The sequence below is a fragment of the Sus scrofa genome, chromosome 10, assembly GCF_000003025.6.
Source record: "Sus scrofa isolate TJ Tabasco breed Duroc chromosome 10, Sscrofa11.1, whole genome shotgun sequence".
Taxonomy (NCBI): domain Eukaryota; kingdom Metazoa; phylum Chordata; class Mammalia; order Artiodactyla; family Suidae; genus Sus; species Sus scrofa.
The window spans coordinates 16,332,433-16,358,886 of record NC_010452.4 but is presented as its reverse complement, the minus strand read 5'-3'; the positions used below and the strand labels follow the sequence as shown (position 1 = coordinate 16,358,886).

Below are 26,454 nucleotides of genomic sequence, written 5' to 3'. Positions count from 1 at the left end.
AGAGCATGGTTTTATGGTATCACCTTATCATTTTCTTGAACTCCGTACTTACACATGACAGTGTCAATAAACTTGTTTTATGTAAAATAAAATATTTCAGAAATTACAAAATGTCTCGTAGAAGGATACACACACTACAGGAACTCGAGTGGTCGACAGATTAAGGAATAACAATTAACTTGAAGAGAGATGGTTTTTTTTCAAAGAACGAGGCAAAAATGATAATGATCAAATCCCACTTCGAAAAAGACCACCATTAATTTACCATATACTGACTGAGTACCTATTACAGGCCAGTCATTACCCTGTGACAGGAACACCCCCAGGCCTAATTTCTGTGGCAGAGTTGTTACTTTTAGTAAACATATGTAATTTAATGGCACATGATTAAAATCATATAGTTTTTAAAAACGGTGGTCCTTTGCCATCTGACCCCATGTCTAGCTTGTCAATGTAATTACTAATGCTTCAGCTTGCAGTTAAAGCGGTATCAGTTTTATAAGAGCTGCTTAAATACTGGCCCCCTGTTGGGTAAGAAGTAAATTATGATTACACATGCATCTGTGTACATTCATTTTCCCCAAACAAGTGGGCTTTAGTGCAGAGTGACTGAGTGGCGAGCCATTTTTTCCTGATGAAAGATGCCCAATAGCAGTATCTGTACTCCTTTCTCTGTGGTCATCTTGTTTCTCAAAACAAGAATTCTCCAGTTTCCTGCTTGTTGTGTACAACCCTAACCATCAGTGGTCCAGGAGCTGGATGGAAACAGAGCGGTGGGAATCTCACCTTTCAGAATGTACACTTTCTATTAATCCCGCTTTTTTTTTTTTCTTTTTGGGGCCGCACCTGTGGCATATGGAGGTTCCCAGGCTAGGGTTGAATTGGAGTTATAGCTGCTGGCCTACACCACAGCCACAGCAACACCAGACCTGAGCCACGGTGGATCCTCAACCCATGGAGCGAGGCCAGGGACTGAACCTGCGCCTCATGGATACTAGTCGGGCTGGTTTCCACTGAGCCACAACGGAGCTCCAATCCCTCTATTCTAACTTGACAGTAGCAGCTATTTTAACCAGTGCCTGATGGTTTAATCTCTTCAGACAGGAAGCCCCTAATATTTTGGGTGGAGGAGTGACAGTCATCTGGCTGCATGGGATGCGAGTAGAACTATCTATTTTGCTTTCAGTCCTATGTTCCACTCCTGCCTTCTAAGTTTTTTTTTTTTTCTGGAATCCTGAGAACAGATCAGTTTGCTTCACATACAAGTATCGATGTCGGCAGATACTTAAGATTCATCTTCATCCGTTTTGCAAAGTTAGGTACCATTCCTCCAGTTTCCTTCCTGTCTTCACATATTCCGACTGGGATCACAGACTTCTACTTTGGCGACAGCTGATGTCTGTCAGGAAACAGGCTGCCCTTTCAGGGTCTTGGATGACAACCTCAATCTCAAAATTTAAACATCAGAAAGATAGCTATCCAAGAAAAATTGTATCCTTGTCCTTGTTTTAATTGCACACTACTCCTTAAGGCCTCCATCTCCTCATAATCTACTGCCTCAGAAGATGGAACTGAAAGTTTAAAACTTGAGAGTTCCTGTCGTGGCGCAGCGGAAACGAATCCAACTAGTATCCATGAGGATGCAGGTTCGATCCCAGGCCCTGCTCAGTGGGTTAAGGATCCAGTGTTGCCATGAGCTGTGGTGTAGGTTGCAGGCATGCCTCAGATCTGGCGTTCCTGTGGCTGTAGTGTAGGTTGAAAGCTGCAGCTCCCATTCGACCCCTAGCCTGGGAACCTCCATATGCCGCAGGTGCAGCCCTAAAAAAGAAAAAAAAAAAAAGAAGAAGAAGAACAAAAGAAAAAGAAAGGAAAGTTGAAAACTCTTGCATATTAAAATACTTGGAGTTTACAATGGTATGTATCTTGAAGTTTACATAAGATACTTGAGGTGAAATGATTTTCCACCAAAGAAAGCATTCGTCCGTTAGGTGAGACAGCCATTTTTCATTTTATTTTTTTTCCTGGAAAGGATGTGGACTTGCTAAGGGTATTCAGCCCAAAGATCTGGCATAAAGCAGTCCCTCCTCTTAGTTCCCCTCACTCCTCATTTTGCTTTCACCTTGGTTCAAGTGTCATTTCAAAGGAAGCTGACTCTGATTAATACCTGCAGTTCTCAATATGTCGGCACATTGTTTTTTGAGATTGACCCTAGCTTTTATGCACACATTAGCTTATGATTTATTCCTCTGAGTTGTGTTCTGTGCCTCACCCTTCTTGCTAGATTACACAGGAGGGAGTGGATCATCTCATTTTCAAACTCAGATCAAGCCCTCCATCTGTATTTGCTTCATCTAATATGAATTTACTTATATTTGAAATAGTCTAAATCAGTTGATAATGACTTATGTCTCTCCTTTCAAAATCACATACAATATAAAAAGAATTTGGGAGCAGGTATTAGAAGTTGTTAATTTAGTATTCTTCCAAGATTGTGTCTCCTACCACAGTGTGTACTATGCACTAAAACTCCGGAAGAACAAAAAATATTAAACCAGATTAGGAAACAAGTGCAGAAGAATATTTATCTGATCTCAGGTACTTTCTCAGGGGAAAAAAAAAAGTCACTTTTTGAAAGAAAAATTACAGGAGATCCCTTTGTGGCTCAGTGGGTTAAGAACCCAACTGGTATCCACGAGGATGAGGGTTCGATCCCTGGCCTCCCTCAGTGGGTTGCCATGAGCTGGGGTGTGCGTGGGTCACAGATTCGGCTCGGATCTGGGGTGGTTGTGACCATGGTGTAGGCCGGCAGTATAGCTTCAATTTGACCCCTATCCCAGGAACTTCCATATGCTATGAGTGAGGCCCTAAAAAGAAAAAGAAGCAGAAATAAAAGAAAAACCACAAAAGAAACATATTTTACAGTAAAAGTATAAACTTTTACACACACACACAAAATATCACGTTTTCTCAAGAATGTTCATTGGAGCATTGTTTGTAGAAGCAACCTTGGCCTGCACCCCAGTATCTGGAAACTTAATCCCAAAATTTATCAACAGATGATTAGTCATATTACTTTAAAAAAGAAATATGTGATGCTATTTTGATAATGTGGCTATCTATTGGTATTATTTCTTGACCTAAAATATGACATATTAATCAAAAAGGAAAATGTTAAAAATCAGGGTATTCAATTTTATAAAATAAAAAATATCTTGATATATATATTAACATGTTAACATAGACTATCCCTTGGTGTCAGGATTAGAAATTCTTTAAAAAAATTTCCTTTTCTGTATTTCCTGAATTTTTACAGTGGACATGTATTTAAAACAGAAACTAAGTCACTTTGATTTTGAAAAAAATTCATAGGAAAAACAAAGAGGTGGGAACAGATTTTTCAAAATTAAAAAAGGGGGAACATAAAAAGTGGGATGAATATTGGAAGCATCATTTAATAAAATGCTATCTTCAGTCTTCATCAAAATTCCAATTTAAAAAGTGCAGGCAATATGAAAAATATCCACAGGGGAAGAAACAGAGTCAATAAACATTTATAAAATACTGTTTCCCTATTATTCAAAGAAATGCCTAATAAAACCAGATTAAAGCCAAACATTTATTGCATGCCCTCTGCTATGCCAGAGAGCGGATAATCTGCATCCTTTACATTAATGATCTCAATTAATCCCACAGGGTTGGATTAATCCCTTTTCTCTGTGAGGTGATCATGAGGTTTAATGATTCGCCTAAGGTCACTCAAATGTTGACTGTCCAGGCCCAAACACAAACACTGGTCTGCCCAGCTCTAAAGGGGGTGTCCCACCCACCGTGCAACACTGCCTCTTATTCCCCTCACCCCCCTTTTTAATCGCTCACATTCTGTCACATACTGGTATGTGTATATCCCATACTGAGCAGCAGTTAGGGCAGGACTTGAGCAAAGTTATACACATTAACAGCCTTAAAAGGGCTCATAGTCTTTGGACCCGAAACTCCCTTTTAGATGTCTCAACTAAGGAAAGCATCAAAAATTCAGATTTATGTATAAAGTTCTTATTACAGTATTCAATACATTTAAGAAAAGTTAAAAATTCTGATGAAGTATTATACATACCAATGACGAAACTATGTTTTCAGAGAATTTTGTGACATAGCACAAAGTGTTCATTAGAGAATATTAAGCTAAAAAGCAGGATGCAAAACTGTATATATAGTAATAATTTCATTCGCAATATAAATGCATGTATACACACACACTTGCCTCTGTATGGAACGTGACCGAAAGGATATATGTCTAAAGTGAATAATGGTTATAGCTGGACAGTAATGTAACAGGACATTTTTTCCTTAATTCTTCTTTGTATTTATATCCAAATGCCCTACATCAAAGACCCCCTATATATGTAATTTCGAAAATATAAATGTTATTTGTAAAGCACATATTACTATCAGATATTTTATTGCTACAGCATTTTTCTGCTTTGCATATTTTATACGAATGTTTTTCTTTGATTATAATGGTAATCTGCCTACCAACTAACAATGTCCACTAAAAAGTTTGGTATATGTACACAGACATTGTCTTGTACCTGTCTGGAGTCCATGATGTGTTGAAAGAACTAGCAGTATGCAAAGTTCAAAGAGTCAACTTAGACGCATCTGTGTTAGCTTGAGATTATATTTGTGGCATGAGTATCCTAGTGTCATATAAAAAGATAATTGACTCTAATCTATTTTCAGAGAAAATTTAGGTAATGTCTGGCTTTACAGAAGCATGAACTTCTCACTGCATTTTTATATACCACTTACATTGTGTAATTACATTTGCATGAAGTATAATATTTTACTACTATAATTAGGATTACAGTGATCACTGCTTTTTAAGGAAAAACATGACTCCTTAATTTTTTATTCTTTTAGATTCTCATTCAGCCTTTGGTATTAATTAGCAGATGCCAATATCCGTTTCTTCCAGTAGAATATAATTTTTGTAGCATCAACCTAACATCATCTAAACATGCAAGGGGAGAAAAATAGTTCAGCCGGGTGTGTGTTCTTTACTTCAATTAAACTCACACAGTTGGACACCTACTGTTGCCAAAACAGTAATATAATTTATACATTATAGTCCACACAGTAAAACTACACTAAAAGTCATTTAACAATATTTATAACACCATAAAATACAGTGTTAAAATATATGAACTGCAATATGTACCAAAATTATAAAATTTGTTTCTCATCATCAGTGATTAAAACCAGGATCATTGCTCTAGCCTCAATACCCACAACCCTGGTGACAGATTAGAATTCAAATCTTAATGATCAATTTACAATTAACAAGATAGAAATGAAACAAATTAAACCAACCATTATATATAACGAGACCCAGTGGATTCCCATTGTTCCCTTTAATTACGAAACGCAAATCACAAATACACAATGGGTAATGTTAGACATCCATCCACAAGCCTAGCAACCCAGAAAGTGACAGTGATAGAAAAGAAAGAAAGGGAAGAAAAGCTACGTAGACCCCAGCTCTATGCTCCGTATCTGAGTCACTGCAATGGGGCAAGAGTGTTGAGCGACAGAAAGCAAGCACAGGCTGGACTCCCTTCTGCAGCTGGCAGAGGCTCACTCCTAGCCTGCACCAGCCCTTCCCAGGTCACGTCTTAGATGGCACTGCAAACAGCACTGCAACCACTTTCCTGCTGATTCATCTAAGCGCCTGGGGAGATGGAACACTTCCTTCACTTGGATAAAGAAAAATCACAGTTGCACCAAAGATATTTAAATACCTCCATTTACCAACTTCAAAGACAACCCTATTGCTATAACAAGCTCTCAGAGTTCTGGGGAATAAAGACAAAAAGGAGCTAAAGTTTTATGTGAGCTTCCTCTAAAATCAGCCAGAATGTCTGCCTGGTGCCAATTAAAAGCAAAATGGAATTAATTCTCTCGTCTGAGGGTCAAAAGCAAATATAAAATGCAAGGACTTGGCTGTTCGCTTTTAGCTCTGAAATGGGATGTGCTATTCACAAACCCTGGGGTTGCGGACAGCACTGGAGCAGTGGGGAAGTCACAGCGTGCAGCAAGTCCGGGCTCATCACTGCGGAGCTCTTGCAGGGGGCAGAAGCAGTGGGCACAGCCATACTGTGATGCACGTCTACTTGGGGAGAAACACATGTGACAGACACACACGCGGAGGAACCGTTTCTAAACACTGGCACAAAGCAGCCTAGCAGGAGGCCGGAGGAAAGAGTGAGCCTGTCTGGGAACAGTGGGGCCCCGGAGGGTCAGCTTTCCCAGGGATTCTGCAGGGGCTCTAGTCACAGGACTAGATCCACAAGGCTTTTTTTTTTTTTTTTTTTTAAAGCTTAGTTTAAATGGAATGAATCCATTTGTTTAGTGTGGGATCTTGAATAACATGAGACTCTTAGACAAAAAAATATATATATGTTTTAAATTGTTGGTCAACATGAAATAAATACTTCTGCTTTCAGGAGAAATCGTACTGCAATACTCTGAGGAAAACCTGGATTAAAATTACCATATGGTTTAAATAATGATTTTGGAGCCTGAGCTTCCACAATGACAACACTTTAGAAAGCTCAAAAAACCTTAAGACGTCCTCACCTCAAAGCACACAGGAAATTATTTATCCCAAAAGTTTAGCAGAGGGTCTGCAGAGGCTCAGTCCCAGAGGGCTTCTACAAGGCTTAATTAGTTTATAGTTTTATTCTTAAAGAAACACTCTGTGGAGTTCCCGTGGTGGCTGCAGCATAGGTTGCAGATGAGACTCGGGAGCCGGTGTTGCTATGACTGCGGTGTGGACCAGCAGTTGCAGCTCCGATGTGACCCCTAGCCTGGGAACATCCATATGCCTCAGGTGCAGCCATAAAATTTGGGGGAAAAAAACGAAGGAAGGAAGAAAAAAAAAAAAAAAGAAACGCTTTCTTTGAGCCCTTTACCTTTTTAGAGGTTTTCAAAGCAAAGGTAAAATAAAATGGAATATTGTCATGCAGGAAGCCAGAGGGAAATGACAAACTAAGAGTAAATAAACAAACAAGCCCCCTTCACAATTTATCCTATTTCCTAATTTCCTGTGAGACATACCAAGCACCTATTTTGTAAATTTTAGGGGCCTGTAAAAGTTTTAACCATAACAAATAGCTTATCTGGTCTTTACGCTAAGTTTTTAGTTTCACATCAACTTGTAAAATTAGAGTAGATACATATTTTAAATCCTTAGACCTACAAAACAAGGTGCCAGGGCAGAACCTGAAACACAACCAGATCCACATTTTCCTGACCTTCAAAAAGGTGTGTGTATATGTATAACTGGGTCACTTCGTTGTACAGCAGAGATTATCACAGCCTTGTCAATAAACCACAATAAAACTTAAAAAAAAAAAAAAGTTTTCAGTATTGCTGTGGTGCAATGGGATCCGAGGCATCTTGGGAGCACTGGGACGCAAGTTCGATCCCTGGCCTGACACTGTGGGTTAAGATCTAGGGTTGTCACAGCTGCAGTTTAGGTCACAACTGAGGCTCGGATCTAATCCCTGGCCTGGAAACTCCAGATGCCACACGGTGGCCAAAAAAGAAGAAGCAAAAAAAAAAAAAAAAGTTTTTCATCGTGACATTGACTTTATATCTGTCAGAAAATGATGGCACTCAGACTCTGGCAAAGACAATAATAGCAAGGTGAAATGATATCCTAATTGCCAGTTAAGATGCTTAAACTGATGCCATCAATGACAGCAAGAACACCTACTGCAGACTTCCATGTGTCAAGCGGCGTCAGGTGCTATACCTATGTGTGTATCTACATCTCTCTATGTGTGTTTCTAATTTCCACCACAATCCTGCAGCATAGTTTTAAAAATGTTTTTATAGACAGAGGAGTGGAGGTTTGGAGAGTTTAAGCAATGTAGCCAGGGTCATGAAGCTAAGTGGCAGAGCAAGATTCAAACCTTGCTTCTGTCTGAATTCCAAAGTGTTATTTTACTGCACGCTGCCTGTCATTAGCAAAAGAGGAGTCTGGAACCAGAGGCAGACCAAGATAGGGGGTTAGCACCACACGTGCTTGTCTGTTTCATTCATTCATTCAGTAAATATGTACTGAGTGCCAGCTGTGTATCAGACATAAAGGAATACATCAATTTACAAAGTAGCTGTCAGGAGCTAGAAGCATCAGAAGTGACAGGAGTGGAAGAGAGGCTGAGGTTCAAGTTCACCAGACCAGCACAGGGTAAGCAGACAGCCCTGGAGCAGTGAAAAGGCGGCCTCGGGGAACACAGCCCAGGTTAACTAACACAGGCTCACAAGCTGACCCTCACGTGCCAAATACGCTTACTTCTCCATGGGAATTTAAAGATGAGTTTTTCTCTCCTCAACTTTCCCATCAGAACCCATTTGGTCTGGATGTTCTTTAGCAGTAGATGTAAAATACAATATTTACTGCGAGAAAGATCATAGGCTTCGGAACCAGAAATATCTAAGTTAGAACTCTAGGGCTCCTATTGACTATTTAAACACTCTGAGTGTTGGTTTCCTCATCTGTAAAAGAAGGTAATAATTCCTGCCTCAAGCTGTTCTGAGAATTAAATAATAATAATAGCATCTCTTTCTCTTTTATACAATTCAATTTCCTGACTTGCGTCTCCTTAGCAAGAACATTTATCGGCACTCAATCTCAAAGCAATTTTAATGTAACAATCTTTTAAGCCCCAGTTCCAAATATTTCTGAAATTATTAATCCAGTTTGTCTGTATCTATGTGAGGCAAATCAAATCTCTCTAGATAGGAATACCTACTGTTGACACAGCATGAGGGTCTCTTCCATGGCAAAATCATTTGGGTTTCCTTGTCAAATTTCCTGAAAATACCAGGTATTTTGGCACCCTGAGCCTCTTCCCTTCCCAAACAAGATATTTAATTAGAATTTGCTAAAAAGGTGCATGTTTAGAGCACATTCAGGGTGGTTATAGGAGCTTCTGCCTTCCTGTGAGCAGAAAGAACTGGATTTGTCAGCCCTCTGATTTTCCAAAAGATTTAGGAACAAGCATTCCATCAGCTAGGCCTGCTCATTGATACAGGAACCCAAGATAGGGCTCAGAATGATCAGATATGCTCTGATCCTCCTGGATCTTCTTCCTGAATGAGATACCTAAGTCTGTAGCTGGTTTGCTGAGCCCCATTGCTTGTTCTTTGTAGATCTAAGTGAGTTTCAGAAAAATATAAAAGGGAAGATACACATAGGTTATATTGTGATGTGATATTTGAGATCTAGCTAGTTAACTGAATGATTTATTCTGAGTTCAATTCAAAGAGATTCTCAACATCATTCATTTATAAGATGAAACCACAGTTCAAGCAGGTCAAATAAATCTGTCCAAGATTACACCATTACTGTCAGAGCTAAGAGAGAACTCAGGCTTCTAAGAATTTAGAATATAAAATCACTCATTCATTGAGATGATCTGATTAGAAAATGTACAGAAAAAATCCATTAAGATCCTAATCAATGGATTTATGAAAGATCATATGCCCATAAAATGAATGATGCTGTTTTATTACAATGAAAAAAATTTAGGAGATAGGATGGTTTTGGTTTATTTCAAAGTATCATGTACTTTCATTTTTATGTATACATATTTCATCTATTATCATTTGACTTAAAGATAACTTTTGTGCATTCATGGAGAACCATAATAATAATAATGTTAAATGTGTTAAAATAAGACTTTAAAACTGCTTATCTTCATCCTTTATTAAAATAATGGCCATTTTGAGCTTTATATTTTGAAATTTCATAGTTTTCAATTCTGAACATTAAAAAAGTCAAATATGAGTTCCTGTCATGGCTCAGTGGAAATGAATCTGACTAGCATCCATGAGGACGCAGGTTCAATCCCTGGCCTCGCTCAGTGGGTTATGGATCCGGTGTTGCTGTGAGCTCTGGTGTAGGTTGCAAACGCGGCTCAGATCTGGCGTTGCTGTGGCTGTGGGGTAGGCTGGCAGATGTGGCTCTGATTTGACCCCTAGCCTGGGAACTTCAATGTGCCACAGGTGCGGACCTAAAAAGACAAAAAAAAAAAAAAAAAAGTCAAATAACAGTATGTATACCTAAGTGTGAAAAAACACCAAGGTTTCTGTGTGGACAATTAAAAAGTGCTCAGAGAGAAAAAATCATTTTTTTTTTTTACAGAAAATATGCCAATAGGTATCTAATTTTGACACTGTCTTTTAAGAAAAAATTACAGTATTCATATACACAGTGTTCTGAAAGTGCTGTATAAGATTACGTACCTGCTTTTCTGTGAGATTTGTTCCAGTTTCTTGGCTAATGTACAGCACTCTTCCTTTAACTTGATCAAAAATGTATTCTGGGAGGTCAGCAAGGAATATTGTTCACTTTCTAGAAATAACAACCCCCCCCCAACATAAGATGTTTATGGCTGTGGCTCTGTAGCGCTTCCACACAGACAGCGGTCAAGGTGCTAAGACCACCACACACACACATTTCCTCTGAGACCCTGAACCACTCCGAAGGTCTTAGATCAAAGGACTGCTCAGCTGGCAAGACACTCAACCTTAGGAGACGTTTCTTTTCATGATAATTATACACCAGAAACATTTTCAATCCTACCAGCTTTGTGTAATTTTTAACATACTAATAAATTGTCAAATACCTAAAACGGAGTCGTAGATGATTATATTTTTGTAATATGCAAGCTATTTTATCTTTATGTTGATAATTTTACTATCAACAGAGTGGTAAAAGTTATCATAACCAGATACTTCAAAACTAAAAGAACTGAGGAACTCTCTTCTACACTGTAATGCATGTTTTTGTTTCACATTTGCTCACATATTTCACCATCCTGCAAATAATTCTCTAATTACAAAGGCAAAATACATATTTTCCTTATTTTATTGTCAACAGTGTGAGAGCATCAGTGAAGATGTGATCAAAGAAACCGAAGGGAGTCTGGTATTTTAGCGCAAAATACAAGGAAGTAATCTTAAGAGTGGCTCAGGTAATTTTTTTTTTTTTTTTTTTTTTTTTTTTTTTTGTCTTTTAGGGCTGCACTGGCAGCATATGGACACTCCCAGGCCAGGAGTCAAATCAGAGCTGTGGCTGCCGGCCTACACTGCAGCCACAGCAACGCCAGGTCCTTAACCCACTGATGGAGAGGCCAGGGATCGAACCTGCATCCTCATGGATGCTACTCGGGTTCGTTAACCACTGAGCTACAACAGGAGCTCCTCGGGTAGTATTCTTACCCAGCCTTCACAGATACTGCCCAGGTCTCCATCACCAGGATCCTGCTAGCAGAGGGCAAACGATTGCTTATCCTGTAATTTCCTGCTCTTGGTAGTGGAAAAACAACCACCACACCTGGTGATTTTTTCATTTCCTTCTGGCCAAATACTGTGAGGGGAAAGCCTCTACTGAAAGTGATGGAGTGAATCATGTGGCCCAACATGACACTGGCCTCTTTACTGGTTATGTAATGAATTTTACGTGAGCAATTTTTCACCTATAGGATAAGCAACTTTTTTCTTTTCTTTCTTTTTTTTTTTTTTTTTACCACGTCAACAAATATACTTTACATTAAATCACATGAAAACTATCTTTAGGTGACAGCTTTAATAGACCCTTTCTTTTCAGTCTTAGATCATGATTGGCAAAAAGCATAAAGCATACAAAGCAAAATAAATCAAGGCACTAAAAATTAAGCCACATTTTTTTCTGGAAGAGACAGGATCAATTAAACTTTTGTTTTAATAGTACAATCAGCCTGGAGTGTGTGGCGTGGAATTATAATGACTGACGCTGTCTTGTTTTGACTAACACTGTCTGCGAACACACAACTCAAGAGTGAAAGGAACTACATAAGGCTCCAACGGAACAAATCAAACTGCCTATTTTCAAAGTGCATTTTACTTTCAAATTAAAGGTAAAGAGTTACTGGCCAACTCGGGCTGCAGAATAGCGCCAACGTGATGAAAGATGGCAATTTTTAGCCAAGCTGCCAGCTGTGGTCAATGCCTTGTATTAGTGAATTTTAACAGCAGTTGTGAGAACTTGAAGAATGCAAAGGATTAAACATCACGCTGGATTGGGGTGGGGGAGGGGGGAATCATACAAATGCTAAAAATGTTCGAAGCTGCAAAGATTAAATAAAGGAACATATCAATTTGGAGCCACTGAATTACATCCAGCTGCGACAGTGAATTAAGAACCGATTAATGGCTAAAGCTTTTCTCCAGTTTGGATGCTGAAGCAAACTCATTAGGCTTTTAGAGTAGCTATAATGTGTGTTCTGTGGGAACTGTTCAATGCTATTCAGGAGACTCTAACTGTAAGCTCAGAGCATTTCCCGCAGAGCTTCTGATGCTATTTTCTTTATATAACATGTGTGCCTGAAAACCCAGCCAAAAACAAGCCCTTTGTTTTTCTACTTTGTTGTGGTCTCTCTCAGCTTTACGTTTCTTGAACACAGGTAAATAAACTCATAATCCAGATGGTGCAACAGATGTGAGAGCAGCATTCTGAAATCAACAGACAGTGGGCAATACTTTCCATTTTCTCTTTTAAACGCTAACTAATATGTAATTCGGAATCTCCGGTGTAGTTAGCATCTGCTCCCTTCGGCCAGCCAAAGGTTACAGGTGTTCCTGATGTCATTTCACAGTAAGGCGTGGGCCTGGCTTGTGAGCGAGTGCCCAGGCTCTAATCTTTCCCTACCACCTACCAGTTTTGTCATGCTGGGCTTCCATTTGCTGTATCTTCTGTGTCAGCTCCTGCTCTCTTTGCTGGGCCTGAAGGGCTTGGGCCTTTGCTTCGTTGCTAAAGCTCTGCTGAATGCTATCTTTTTCCAGTCTACAAGGCAGAGAGGAGACAGACAGACGTTTAATCTACACATGCACTAACCCCCATCAATGCCCCCACAGACCGCAGAAAGCTGATAGGAAGGAAATTGTCAAGCCTAAGCAGACAACGCTCTTTCCACAGACTCCCCCTTACGTTAAGGGGGGAACCCGAAGGACCCTTCCTACAATGGCCACAACTTGCCATAAATCCAGAGGGATTCAAGTAAGCAAAAAACCACGACAAGTGAATCAGGGCATTTTGTGACTGCAAAACACACACCTCTTTCTCCAAAACAATCTCAAGGTTTTGTATCACCAATTAATCTTTTTTCTTGGTCAATGTTTCCTAAAGATACTGGAGTTATAGGATGGCTTAATAAACCAAAACTTAAATTCTTTCTTTCTATTTTTTTTTTTTTTTTTTTTTTTTTTTTTGCCTTTTAGGGCCAAACTCATAGCATATGGAACTTCCAGGCTAGGGGTGGAATCGGTCCTACAGCTGCCGGACTGCACCACAGCCGCACCCACTTTGGAACCAAGCTGTCTCTGTGACCTACACCACAGCTCACGGCAATGCTGGTTCCTTAACCCACTGAGCGAGGCCAGGGATGGAACCTGCCTCTTCATGGATACTAGTTGGATTTGTTTCTGCTGTGCCACCATGGGAACTCCCCAAAACTTAAATCCTTGAAACTAAGCTTTGCAGACCCCTCTGCTTTTCCTCCCTGGCTTAAAATGGAATCTCAAATATCAGGCAGACGATCCTATCTAGAGGCAAGTGAATGATCCTACAGAGCCACAGGCATGCTTTTCGTTAAATGTTTTCACACCTCAGGCCGTGTAATGTGAATGTGAATGTGAAGATGAAAAGATCCCCCAGCACGTCATACTAAAATCCCTTTGGGTCACATGGAAAGAAACTGCAGAAGAAGCTTCTGTTGTCACAGTCGTCTGTCCTCCCACTGCGACTGGACGTTGACCCGATGCACGGGGTCAATCACCAAGGCTCCTAGAGAGAGAAACTTCCTCAACAATTAGGACCTAAGAATGCAAAGGGCCTCGTGACTGGCACCTCTGAGGATACTGACATTGCGCACGAGCGTATGCGCGCACTCACAGACACACACACACACACACACCACTGATTCTTTACACTCTAAATATAGGTGAGTGATATGAGGGTTCCTTAAATTAACTGGCTTAGTTATTTCTAACGCCTCATCTCCTTGTGGGCATTTCTCATCCATGCTGCTTTCGTTTACTGATGGAGATATTTACTGTCTTGCCGTTGCCAGACTAAAAATAAACAATCCCATAAAGCTATCGCTACTAGTCTATGTACCGCTGTGGAACTTCCATTCACTGGCTTCTAATTATAAAGCAACATAAGGAAAGTCTGTATTGAAATCGGTCAATGCATGTGGTAATGTTGTAGAATAAAATTCCAGAATGAAAATACACCCGACACCTCGCTCAAATGGATCGTCAGGGGTCCGCGCTAAATGGGCAATGAGGTCCCCTGTGGTCCTTCTAATAACAACAGCCTTTGGACTTTCTCCAAGGTCTTGCTTCGCACTCAGTTCCAGCCTGGAATATTGCAACAAATGGAGAGGGGCACCAGGCCCCTTACTGTCACCCCAGTCACACCTTGTGCTTTCTGGCCCTGGATAACTGCGCATGTCTCTGTGTTTTGCTGGGATGTCTTCCCCACCCACATCAGCCCCCTCTGCCCCCCCCTCACCCCATCCCCCCACTCAATGTGTACTACTCCTTTAGGGCCTGCTCAAAATTCCACTCTCCTAAATTAGCCCTTCTTCCCTCAGTGACATCAGTGTACGCTGTGTATGTATATCTACTAAGACAGCATTTACCACACTTGGGTTATTGGTTTCCTTGTCGGTCTCTTTTTGTCACCTTCGTCTCTCCTATATCCTGCGCCCAGCTCAGTCCGTGGCACAGAGGAAGGAAATGGTGAATTTTTAATGAACGGATGTCCTTATAAACTTGCCAGAGTGGCGAAGAAGGCTGCAGCCTTTAAGAACAGCTGCAGAATCTGCTCAAGTCATATGAGCAGGCAAACACTTTTCAGACATGTTTGGAAGAGAATGGCTCTAATGGCATTGCCAGCTGGAGATGAGGGGCTCAGCCTAAAAAGAGCACTGTGGATTCTTTCACTAACTATCCCCAAGATAGACCTGTAACCAGATCAAGGAATGCAGCTAGGGAAACCCAGGACTCTGAGCTCTCCAGTAATTGGGTGACCGTCAAATGCATTGTTCCAAACCAGTACCCATTTGAGAGTGAAACTGGGGCATCATTAATGATTATACCAAGACAATAGTCATAATTGGGACTAATCTTTGTAAACGGGGGCTTATGATTCCTTAACACAAAGGGTGCCAGGCTCACCAATAATTTCCAGAATGAGGAGTTCCCATGGTGGCTCAGCAGTAACAAACCCAACTAGGCTCCAGGAGGACTCAGATTCAATCCCTGGCCCCACTCAATGGGTTAAGGATCCAGCATTGCCATGAGCTGTGGTGTAGGTTGCAGATATGGTTTGGATCTCATGTTGCTGTGGCTGTGGTATAAGCTAGCAGCTATAACTCTGATTCGACCCCTTGCCTGGGAACTTCCATATGTTGAGGATGCGGCCCTAAAAAGCAAACAAACAAACAAACAAAAAATTCAAAATGAGAAGCTATCTAATTACTGGGAAGCTTGGGGTTAATAGATGCAGACTATTGCCTTTGGAATGGATTAGCAATGAGATCCTGCTGTGCAGCCCTGGGACTATGTCTTGTGACATGATGGAGCATGATAATGGGAGAAAAAAGAATGCATACATGTATGTGTGACTGGGTCACCACGCTGTATAGTAGAAAATTGACACAACACTGTAAACCAGCTACAATGGAAAAAAATAAAAATCATTATATATAAAAAAAATTTACTAGTGAAAAGGACTAGAGTCTCATTGTTGTTCTGCTTATAAGATAAAACAGTTTAAAAGAAGACCTTAACAACAAATGTTGTTACACTTCAACTCTCGTTTCTTGAATTCTCTCCCAACGACACACTGTTTTCCACATTTTGGTTTTTTTTTCTTTTAGAGATATAATTGTTATAAAATTCACCCATTTAAAACAAACAATTTTCTGTAAACTAGAGTTGTGCAACCATCACCACAGTCTAATTTTAGAACATCTTCATCAGCCCAGAAAGAGGCCCTTTCTTTCTATGTGTGTCCGTTTGTAGTCACTTCCCACTTCCACCGACCAGGCTTAGGCAACCGTTAATCTACTCTCGGTCTCCATGGATTTGCTTTTTCTGGACAATTCATACAAATGGAATCACACAACATGTGGGCTCCGGGGTTTGGCTTCTTACAGTTAAGATAATGTTTTGAGGTTCATCTATATCGTTAAGTTACATCAACACTACATCGTTTTTATCGCTGAATAGTAAGTAGTTCATTGACCGGATAGAACACAAATTTTGGTTTTTATTGCATAACAACATGGCATACTCTTGCTTTCCTACCTCCTTTTTATGCCCCCTTTCTTCTATGTTGTTCTCGCCCCTTGCCGGGTCTTTCTGACCTAGTGGGTTTTTGGTAAAACCTTAAACTGTTAGAACTGAGAGGGACTCTCAAATCTGTTTAATCAAATCCTCTCACGTTAGAATTGAAGAAAAGGAGGGCCATGGAGAATTAGAAATCCTCCCAAAGGTTACTGTAAGCACTGTAAAGAGGTGGGATTTGAAATATTTTGATGCAGGAAACCGATTTTATACCACTCAAGACGGAATCAATAATCGGTTGAAAGAATTAATAAAAAAAATCACTTAGGTCTCTAAGGAAGGGATCAGAGAAGAATCCAAGTCAATTCATTTAATATTTATCATAACTCTGTTATATGAAAGACACTCTGCTAGGCATGGCTCAAATAAAGATACGTAAACATGGCACAGTACTTGCCCTAACAGGGAATTCAAAGGAGCCAAGACAGAACGTGAGAGGTGAGAGAGGGGTTTCCACTGTGGCTCAGAGAAAACGAATCCAAGTAATATACATAAGGTCATGGGTTCGACCCCTGGCCTTGCTCAGGGGGTTAAAGGATCCAGCATGGCCATGAGCTGTGGCATAGGTCGCGGATGCAGCTCAGATCCCGAGTTGCTGTGTCTGTGGTGTAGGCCAGCAGCTACAGCTCTGATTAGACCCCTAGCCTGGGAACCTCCATATGCTGCAGGGTGTGGCCCTAAAAAAAAAAAAAAAAAAAAAAGTACGTGTAAAATTTTACTACTGCATTGAAGGACTAAAAGTTTAGGATATTCCTAAAATCCATCAGTGCCTGTGGGACAGGAAAGAGAAGTCCTGAATCCACCCTGAGGACAAGGCCCTGGTGTGGCAGTGATCTGAGGCACCAACACCGCCTGCCACGTTTCTCTTCACCTGTTTACTGTGACTGAAATTCTGGTGTTAGACATACAACCCTTCTGGTTAAAAGGTGTTCCCTTTCAAAGTACAATATTGAGAGCTTTGTGGGAGTTCCCTTCGTGGCTCAGCGATAAACGAACCTGCTGGCTAGGATTCATGAGGATGTGGGTTTGATCCCCAGCCTCACTCAGTGGGTTAAGGATCCTGCGTTGCCCATGAGCCGTGGTGTAGGTGGTAGACACAGCTCAGATCCTGTGTGGCTGTGGCTGTGGCTGTGGCGTAGGCAGCAGCTGTAGCTCTGATTCGACCCCTAGCCTGGGAACTTCCATATGCCATGAGTGCGGCCCTGAAAGAGCAAAAACAAACCCTCATTATCGAGAGCTTTGTGACAGCATCATCTTGGGGTAACAACATGCTCACTAGCTGAGTGCCATTCTTGATGGAATTACAGGGAAGAAGCAGGGGGCCGTTGTGAGTTAAGACACATGAAGATCCACTTGTCCCAATAACGGTGACATCTTTGATCACCTGGTCGATGTTATGGGTGTGCTAGAAAATATTTTATCATGGATTTGAGTGTTTGCCAATTTTTAGTATCAATACTTCTACCAGGGCCCACTGTAAGCTACCAAAGTGACATCGCTGAACTAACCAGGCGAGAAACACACATAATTGGTTTTCATGAGCGGTACCAGCCAGCCTCGGCACACCATGGGTTAGACGGTCTCCCCCAGGCTTCTCCACTCTAAGTTACTATTCCCCTCTCTGTAGGTAACATAAGACCATGTGATTATCCTTTTCCTCATCAAACCTCCTAGTTTTATATATAATGACGACTTTTCCACTCTAACATTCTTTCTTATTCATTAGTTAACTCTGTGCTGTAAGGAAGAACTCTCCTCTCTCTCTCATTTATTAACTTCTTGACATCACTGTGGAGTCATGGATTCTGGTTTTTTTGTTTGTTTGTTTTGCCTTTTGTCTTTTTTTTTTTTTTTTTTTTTTTTTAGGGCTGCACCTGCAGCATATGGAGGTTTCCAGGCTAGGCATCTACTCGGAGCTGTAGCTGCCAGCCTACAACACAGCAACGCAGGATCCGAGCTGCATCTGCAACCTACATACACCACCACTCACGGCAACACCAGATCCTTAACCCACTGAGCAAGGCCAGGGATTGAACCCGCAACCTCATGTTTCCTGGTCGGATTCATTTCCGTTACGCCATGACGGGAATGCCGGAGTCTGGTGTTATTCACTGGGTTATAAGCCATTATGATCATCACTTATTTTTAAGTTCAACTCATCCTAGACTTGGCCAGTGGGAACCCCGTTCGAGCTGGTTATTGCAAGAATATCTCCGTTATCCTTGTGCACCTCTTGGTTCTAGATCCCTACAAGATGTTCCAGGTTCATCTTGCACTGTCCTTTGCCAGCCCTGGAATCAGCATTTTGTGCTTTTTAGTGGTATTTAGAAACCAAGATCTGTCACTAAGTGGTGCTCACTGCTGCTGACAAGTCTTGACTTAGTAAACAGGGCCAGGATACAAATATACATCTAAATGTGTAAGTACAAATATGAATATTTGTCTATATGTCTCTATAGGAATACACACACACACTGATGTTTCTAATTCCAGTCCAACAACATAGGTAGAACCTAGTCTTCCCTCTTTCTATAAGTGTTACACTTCCTCCACAGTGGGAAACTTGGAATCCATTATTTTAACATGCTCATTTTTTTCAACCTTAGTATACACAGAAAGTATTTTCAAAATTGTTAATCTACTATGGAAAGTGAATCTATGAGTTTAACTAGAGTTAAATACTTGTTTATCATTTAGCTTTTTTAAATTGAACGATAGTTGATTTACAATACTGCATTAGTTTCAGGTGTACAGCAAAGTGATTCAGATTCTTTTCTGTTATAGTTTATTATGAGCTACTGAATATAGTTCCCTGTGCTGTACAATAAATCCTTGTTTTTAATTTATTTTATATATAGCGGTGTCTATCTGTTAATGCTTTTTTTTTTAAAAAAACACACACAGCATTTTTCACTTGATTCTCTTTGTGTTCTGGAAAAACCATACCTTAAGAGGCAACAGAGTATAGCAGAAAGCTCACAAAGCTAGAGGCTTCAAGTATAGTATCTACCTCCTTATTACCCACGTAACCACAAACAAGTAATTTTAATTCTTTTTTTTTTTTTGGCAGCCCAGCAGCATATGAAGTTCCCAGGCCAGAGATCATATTCAAGCTATAGTTGCAACCTAAGCCAAAACTGCATCAATGCCAGATCCTTACCCTACTGTGCCGGGCTAAGGATACAAATCTTGTCCCAGGGCTCCCAAAACACCGCTGATCCTGTTGCACCACAGCAGGAACTCCAGTAACTTAATTCTTTCAATCCAGGGGTTCTTTGTGAAAATAGGGCAGGAAAAAAAAAATCCTACCTTAAAATATTAATAATTTTAGTGACATATTATTCATTAGTGTTTACCATAAGCTAAGTTCTTTACATGTATCCTTATAATCTCACGCAACCCTAAATGGTAGGTTCTCTTATGACCTTCACTTTATAAATGAGATAACTGGGGCCTAGAGAGGCTGTAAAGTTCATTCAAAGTCTACCAGTTACTAAGGGCCTACCTGAGTCTAATGTCCACAGTACAAATCTCTATGCTTCAATGTTATTCTGTCAGGGATGCAGAGAAATGAGGTAAAGGACAAGAGTCTTATTTCACTTATCTACATGTGTGTGACTTTATACCTATATTACCTATCTTGGTAGCCCAGTCCCAAGATGGTTCTCCTTCTCCTTTCTCATTTGTCCTATATGTCACTGATCACTTCCTCCTACCATGACACCATCAATTAGCTGTATCCTTAAAGAAAAATATCGACGTCTGCAAAAACATTAAAAGGTATATAAATACATCTCTTGCCTCAAGCTGACCACAGACTCCTAAGGAAAATCAGACATGCACATCTTAATTGGAATGTTAGTGCCTGAAGAACAGAGACCTTTATTCTGCTCACTAATTTATCCCAAGAGACCAGCATGGTGCATGAAACACAACTGTGTGGTCAACAAGTATTTGACGAATGAATGAACAAGTGAATAAATGAATGAACAACTGTTAAGAGATTGAAAGTACTAAGTATCCTTACAGGTTTAAGGATCATCCTGTCTACTGATGAGAAGAAGAGAATGGATAAAATAATCTCCACTTTGGCCAGTACTTTAATTATTGTTATTAACAATAATAACAAGATAAAAACAATAGTAAAATCAGTAGACAGCATGACATCATACATGTTTGAGAAGAACCATAGTCCTATACTTATTGATTACGAACAAGGACTATGTTCTCATACTTGAGCAAAGGTAGAAATACTGGGATGGAACAAGTAGGGAAAGAAAAATATAGGAGGACTAGGATTCAGTAATTCCTACTTCCTCAAGTATGCAAAACACTTTATGGTGTCAAACATTTCCTAGAGTAAATTATTTCTATTTTATTCACTGCAAAGTATGTCAGAATTTTAAGTACGAGGTTGAGAGATGAGTTATCAGAGCACAGCACAAGTCACTTCTAGGAAAGGAAGCAGAAACAAAGGAGGTCAACTTCTTTCAAAGGAATCAACACAGAAGGAAGGAAATAATTCTTAAAAATTCCTAAAAATATTTTTCCTCCAAAAAGCTCTCTCACAACACCTCCAAAATAATTCGAAAACTCAAACCTTCAAGGCCAAGGAGAGTGTGTTGACTAGACAGTGCCTGCGTCTATTACGCTGCCTGCACAACTCACATTTACCCAAGACAAACCACAGACTCTTATCATCTCATCATCTTCCACACGTCTTTGCTTCCTGTTTTACAAAGCGCATTCAAATGCACTGACCTCTCTACTCTTCATACTAATTCTGTAAGAAAGGGAGATGGAACAGACATCCTTGAGAGATGAGGCATCTTTAAGCTCAGAGACTTAAGAGATTTTTCTTAACACCCAACAGCTAGTCGTAAGTTTGGTGTCCTTTCCATTTCAGAGCATTGCCTTGCATGAGAAGTTTAGTCAAATTCTACTGCTCATCCATTCAACAAATACCTAAACACCTACTCTGCACCAGGCACAGAAGCGTGGGGAGGCATCAGTATACAAGACACAGGCTACAGCCATCTCTCCAAAGTGTTCGTGGTCTGGCAAAGAAAACAGATGCCAAAGAACAACTAAAATGGTAAAGTAAATATTAAAGGGGAGCTAAATTTCCTGCTGTCTTACAGTGGATAGGATGGGAGTTGGGGAGTGGCTAGGCACAGAGAGGGAGGATTCCAGGAAGCTTAAAATATCTGAGGCTTAAAATGAGTAGTAAATGAGCCACATAAAGAATGAGGAGAAGATTGTTACAAGTGAAGTGGACAACTGGTGCAAAGGCCGGGGGTGGGGGAGCGAATCAGGTGCCTCCTGGAAAACTGCAAACAGTATTGGCACGACCAGAGGGTGGAATATGTGTGTTGTGGGGTAGAAGCGAGCAGTTGGTGGAGGGGAGATGGAAGAAAGAGGAGACTGGAGATGTAGGCAGGAGCCAGGACGGGAAGCTATTTTTAAGGACTTCATCCTCAGGGAAAGAGGGAGCCAATGTAGGGTTTCAAGCAGGGGAGTGTTGTGATCACACTCGAGCTTTAGAAAGATCACTCTGGCGGCAGTGCCGGGAACAGATGGGCGAGGGACAACATTAGAAGCAGGGAGAGCACTTATTACTACAGCAATAGCAAGAGCAATTTCTGTCATTGTTTCGTAGATGTTGTAGAAACCCTAGGTAGATACAGAGAGTGAAGAGCCATCAAATGCACATTGCAGGATTTTCAGCCTTCAAAGGTTTTAAGTAGCTTGGATGTCTCAGACGAACTGAGTGCTTGTATGGATCAGAGTTCCTGGGAGAATGTCGGGCCCGCCTCTATTCTATCTTATGATACTATGAGCTCAATGCTAAAGACTAAAGAATAAGAACAAATATGCTATTGCATGAAATAAATTAGATCATGATTTTGCCTTTGCCTCTTCATATTGTCAAAATATTCATATTTCCACCTCTGAGTTTTCTGCGTAAACTATCACGTCAGTCCATTCTTGTCTTTCCTCTCTGAAAAAATATCAGTTTCCTAATAATCCTTCCGAGGGGTAGCTTCAAATTAGATATCAGTAGGCTCAATATACATTATAATGGCATTTCTGTAACCTGTCGAATCATTGTCAAACTGTAGTGCAATTGATTAAAATGAGTTTCTATTTTATATGCAAAATGTTTTTTAATTTCTAGGAAATTTTTTTTTTTTTTTTTTTTTTTTTGTCTTCTTAGAGCTGCAGCTGTGGCTTATGGAGGTTCCCAGGCTAGGAGTGGAATTGGAACTGCAGCTGCTGGCCTATACCACAGCCACAGCAATGCCTGATCCAAGCCACATCTGTAACCTACCCCACAGCTCATGGCATTGCTGGATCCTTAACCCAATGAGCGAGGCCAGGGATCGAACCTGTGTCCTCATGGATACTACTCAGACTCGTTTCCGCTGAGCCACGATGGGAACTCCTAGGATTTATTTTTAAATGGGGAACATGTTAGTTACTTTGTGGCTATTAAATTTATTCAGAAATATGTTACAATAACAAGAGTGACAATTACTAAATACATTCCATGATATCTAATTTCTCAAGTATAACAGAGTAAGTAATGCTTCATTTATCTGGACTGTTTGGAGAGGAGATGTTCCACAAAAGAGGATTTTCCAGGTATTTGGCATATAGAAGCCTGACCATCTGCAGCAGAACTATGTCTAAAATATATTAATTATGTCTCTGCTTCCTTAAGCAAACTACACCAACTGTAACAAACTCTTTGTAGTCCAGGTTCATGATTTGGACTGAGGGAGGCCTGCTTGCTGCTGCATTCCCTCTGCTGGGAAGCTCCTGAGAATCACAGCTCATGGCTGTTATCTTTGGGTGCCTGACTCAGGGACCAGAAATAGCAGGCACTCAATATCATTTGTTGCCTGAAAGGTCTCTGATGTTATTCTAAAGAAACAGAAAGCATACAGAAGCACTGATCGGCTTCTCATAATTGTTTTATTGGTTGTTTTTGCTATGATTTACTGCCACGTTTTTTGTTTTGTTATGTTTCTGGGTTTTTTTTTTGTGTGTGTGTGTGTGTTTTGCTTTCTAGGGCTGCACCCTCAGCATATGGAAGTCCCCAGGCGAGGGGTCGAATCAGAGCTACAGCTGCTGGCCTACACCACAACCACTGCAATGTGGGATCCAAGCCGTGCCTGTGACCTACACTACGGCTCATGGCAATGCCACCTCCCCGACAGAGTGAGGCCAGGGATAAAATCCACATCCTCATTGGTATTAGTCGGGTTCATTTTACTGCTGAGCCACAATGGGAACTCCCAGATTATTTTTTTTAGTATATAAAAGTGATGCTTAGGATAAGTTCCACTGGTCCTACGCAGAAAAGTGCAAGGGCTTTGTGATAGTTATTTACTTCCTGAAAGTACTTTTAAATTTATCTCAGTTTATGGCTATGTGTTAAACGGCTGAATTTACCAGAATTCTAAGTCTGAGGAAGGGGGGAAGTGCTATAATGAAAATGGCTAGGGGGGAGTTTCACTGTTCTGAGAAATTAGGATTGTGGTCTCCTGACTGACCTTGGCTTGATAACAGAAACTTGTGGTCTCCTGACTGACCTTGGCTTGATAACAGAAACAGTTCATTTTTAAAGCTTCATTGAGATCTCTATAACCTCTCCTCACTGTTACACAAAATTCTGGAGCTGAAAAGTACCAGCACTTACAGAACAAAATATTGACCTGAGCCCAAGTTTTCAAATTCTTACTCTAGTATGATTCCCAGTCTTCTAAATAAGAAAACCATGGTTCTTGTCATAGTAATTAGTTCATTTTCTTCATCAAAACATTTTTCCCTTTAGTCATTTTATGATTTAACCTTATTTCTATTTGGCTTGTAATACTTGCTTGTAACTCTTCCTATCTACATCCTTAACTGTTTTCTCTGCTTCAGAAACAGAAAGTGTTTGCTGGATTTTCTTCTTCCTCAAGCCAGTTCTAGGCCATCATCCTTCTCATTCCTATAGCTGCAGAGCTGCCCTTTCTAGTCCTGAAAACCTGCTGTCTTCTTTATTTTAAATCTATATTCAAACTCATTTCTAGAAGTTAGCCTGCCTTGAACTTACCCAAGCCAGTGGAATCTGTGCCCTGAGAAAAGGAATATAAGCAACTAAAATATGTCTAAAACCAATATTGTACTTTGGGCCTTTATCCCTTAGTACATAAGCTCCACTACCAGCTGGGCTGGGCTGGTTATTCTTCTTCTTCCTTTTTTTTTTTTTTTTTTTTTTTTGCTTCGCATCCATGGTATATGGAGGTTCCTAGGCTAGGGGTGGAATCCAAGCTGTAGCTGCCGGCCTACACCACAGCCACAGCAACACCAGATCCAAGCCATGTCTGTGGATCTACACAACTCACAGCAACACTGGATTTTTAACCCACTGAGCAAGGCTAGAGATCGAACCTGCATCCTCATGGATACTAGCCACAAATTTGTTTCCTCTGAGCCACAACAGGAACTCCCTGGGTTGGTTATTCTTGGTACACAAGGAGGGGCGGAGGAAGAGTGCAGACTTTGGTGTCAGCCAGACCTGGCTTCAGAGTCCCAATACCCCCACCTACTAGCTGTGTAGCCTAGGCGAGTCACTTCCTGGATCACTCAGGTTTTTCAAATGTGAAAAGGGGGTTATTAACAGTACATCTCCATATAGAACCACCAGGATATCATATGTAAGATGTACTTACTATAGGGCTGGTACATCATAAGTGCTCACAAATATTAATTGGTAGTGTTATTATTATTTTTTTGGACCTCACCTGTGGCATGTGGACGTTCTGGGGCCAAGGATCCAACCTGAGCCACAGCAGTGACGATGCCAGATCCTCAACCCACTGCGCCACCAGGGAACTCCAATATCATTATTGTTGTTATCATTATTTCCTAAAAGGTGACTGACTACTCAGAGTGTAGCAATCAATATAATTATCTCAAGGACAATCAACCTTGAAGAAAGAATAAAAAATCTCCTCAATTTGCTACCCAGGGGGAGGAGGTGTTGCACAGTGGGAGTGAGCTTGGGCTCTGGACGCACGCTATGGAGGTCCGAACCCTGCCCCCACCATCTGCTAGCCATGTGACATCAGAGAGGACCTTCTGTCTAAAGGCTCATTTTATCATTTAGGAAAATGATATTATCCGAATGTGTGAGATAGCCTATAGAAAGCAACCAGCAACATCCAGCCCAGATCATCATTTGAAAGGTTAGACTCTACCTTCAAATTAATTATTTGGCAAGTTTACTTTCCATCGCTCTTACGATGTAAAGGTGAAGACGGGACAGTAAGCTGTGGAAGAACTTATTGTGACCTGCTGCTGGTAGAGCTAATTGTTCAGCTTCTTTCTCCAGCCGCCTCCTCCTCTCAAAGTGACAGTTCCTCAGAAAAAAACTAATCCAAGTTAGTCCTGGCTACTGGCTTCAAACTTTTTACAAAAGCTGACGGGATTTTATTATTTGCATAGAATGATTCCAGTTATTGTAGAAATAGACTTTAGGGTTCATGACTGCATCTACACTGCGTTTTGTGGAAAAGCCAGGAAGACTGACGAACGAGAGGTCTACGGCTACCTCACATGTGGCTACCAAGCATTTGAAATGTGGCTGGATTGAAGTGAGCTGTGCCACGAGTAGGAGAAATACCTATGGGACTGCTGTGAAGAATGAGAAAAAATGTATCTGATTAATGTATATTGATCACATGATGGAATGATACTTTTTTCCCCATACACTGGGTTAAATATACTGTTATTAAAATGAATTTCATCTGTGTCTTTTGACCTTTCTAAACATGACTATTTGAAAATTGTAAATTAAGTGCATGGCTTGCATTTCATGGCTCCCATTGTAGTTCTACCGGACAGCGCTTTTTTGAGCCTAACTCCTTTTCTCCTTCTGTAAAGCAAAGCATGGTTTGTAATCCTGATGTTCCACAGACGAAAATAACTATGTTG

At 40.6% G+C, this 26,454-nt stretch overlaps 1 protein-coding gene across 12 annotated transcripts in view; it reads right to left on the bottom strand.

The window, feature by feature from the left end:
- SDCCAG8 (serologically defined colon cancer antigen 8) overlaps window positions 1-26,454 on the bottom strand; it is a 250,651-nt gene that overhangs the window by 82,942 nt on the left and 141,255 nt on the right. For 8 of the 12 annotated variants that reach the window (XM_021064173.1, XM_021064174.1, XM_021064175.1 and 5 more), the window contains 2 exons: window positions 12,768-12,895; window positions 10,315-10,423 (listed from right to left, as the gene is read on the bottom strand). The exons of 3 other annotated variants lie outside the window; for them this stretch is intronic. In XM_021064173.1, the coding sequence (XP_020919832.1) occupies window positions 10,315-10,423; window positions 12,768-12,895 (237 nt within the window). The remainder of the gene's footprint in view (window positions 1-10,314; window positions 10,424-12,767; window positions 12,896-26,454) is intronic. One more of the 12 variants, XR_002336127.1, reaches the window with a different exon arrangement.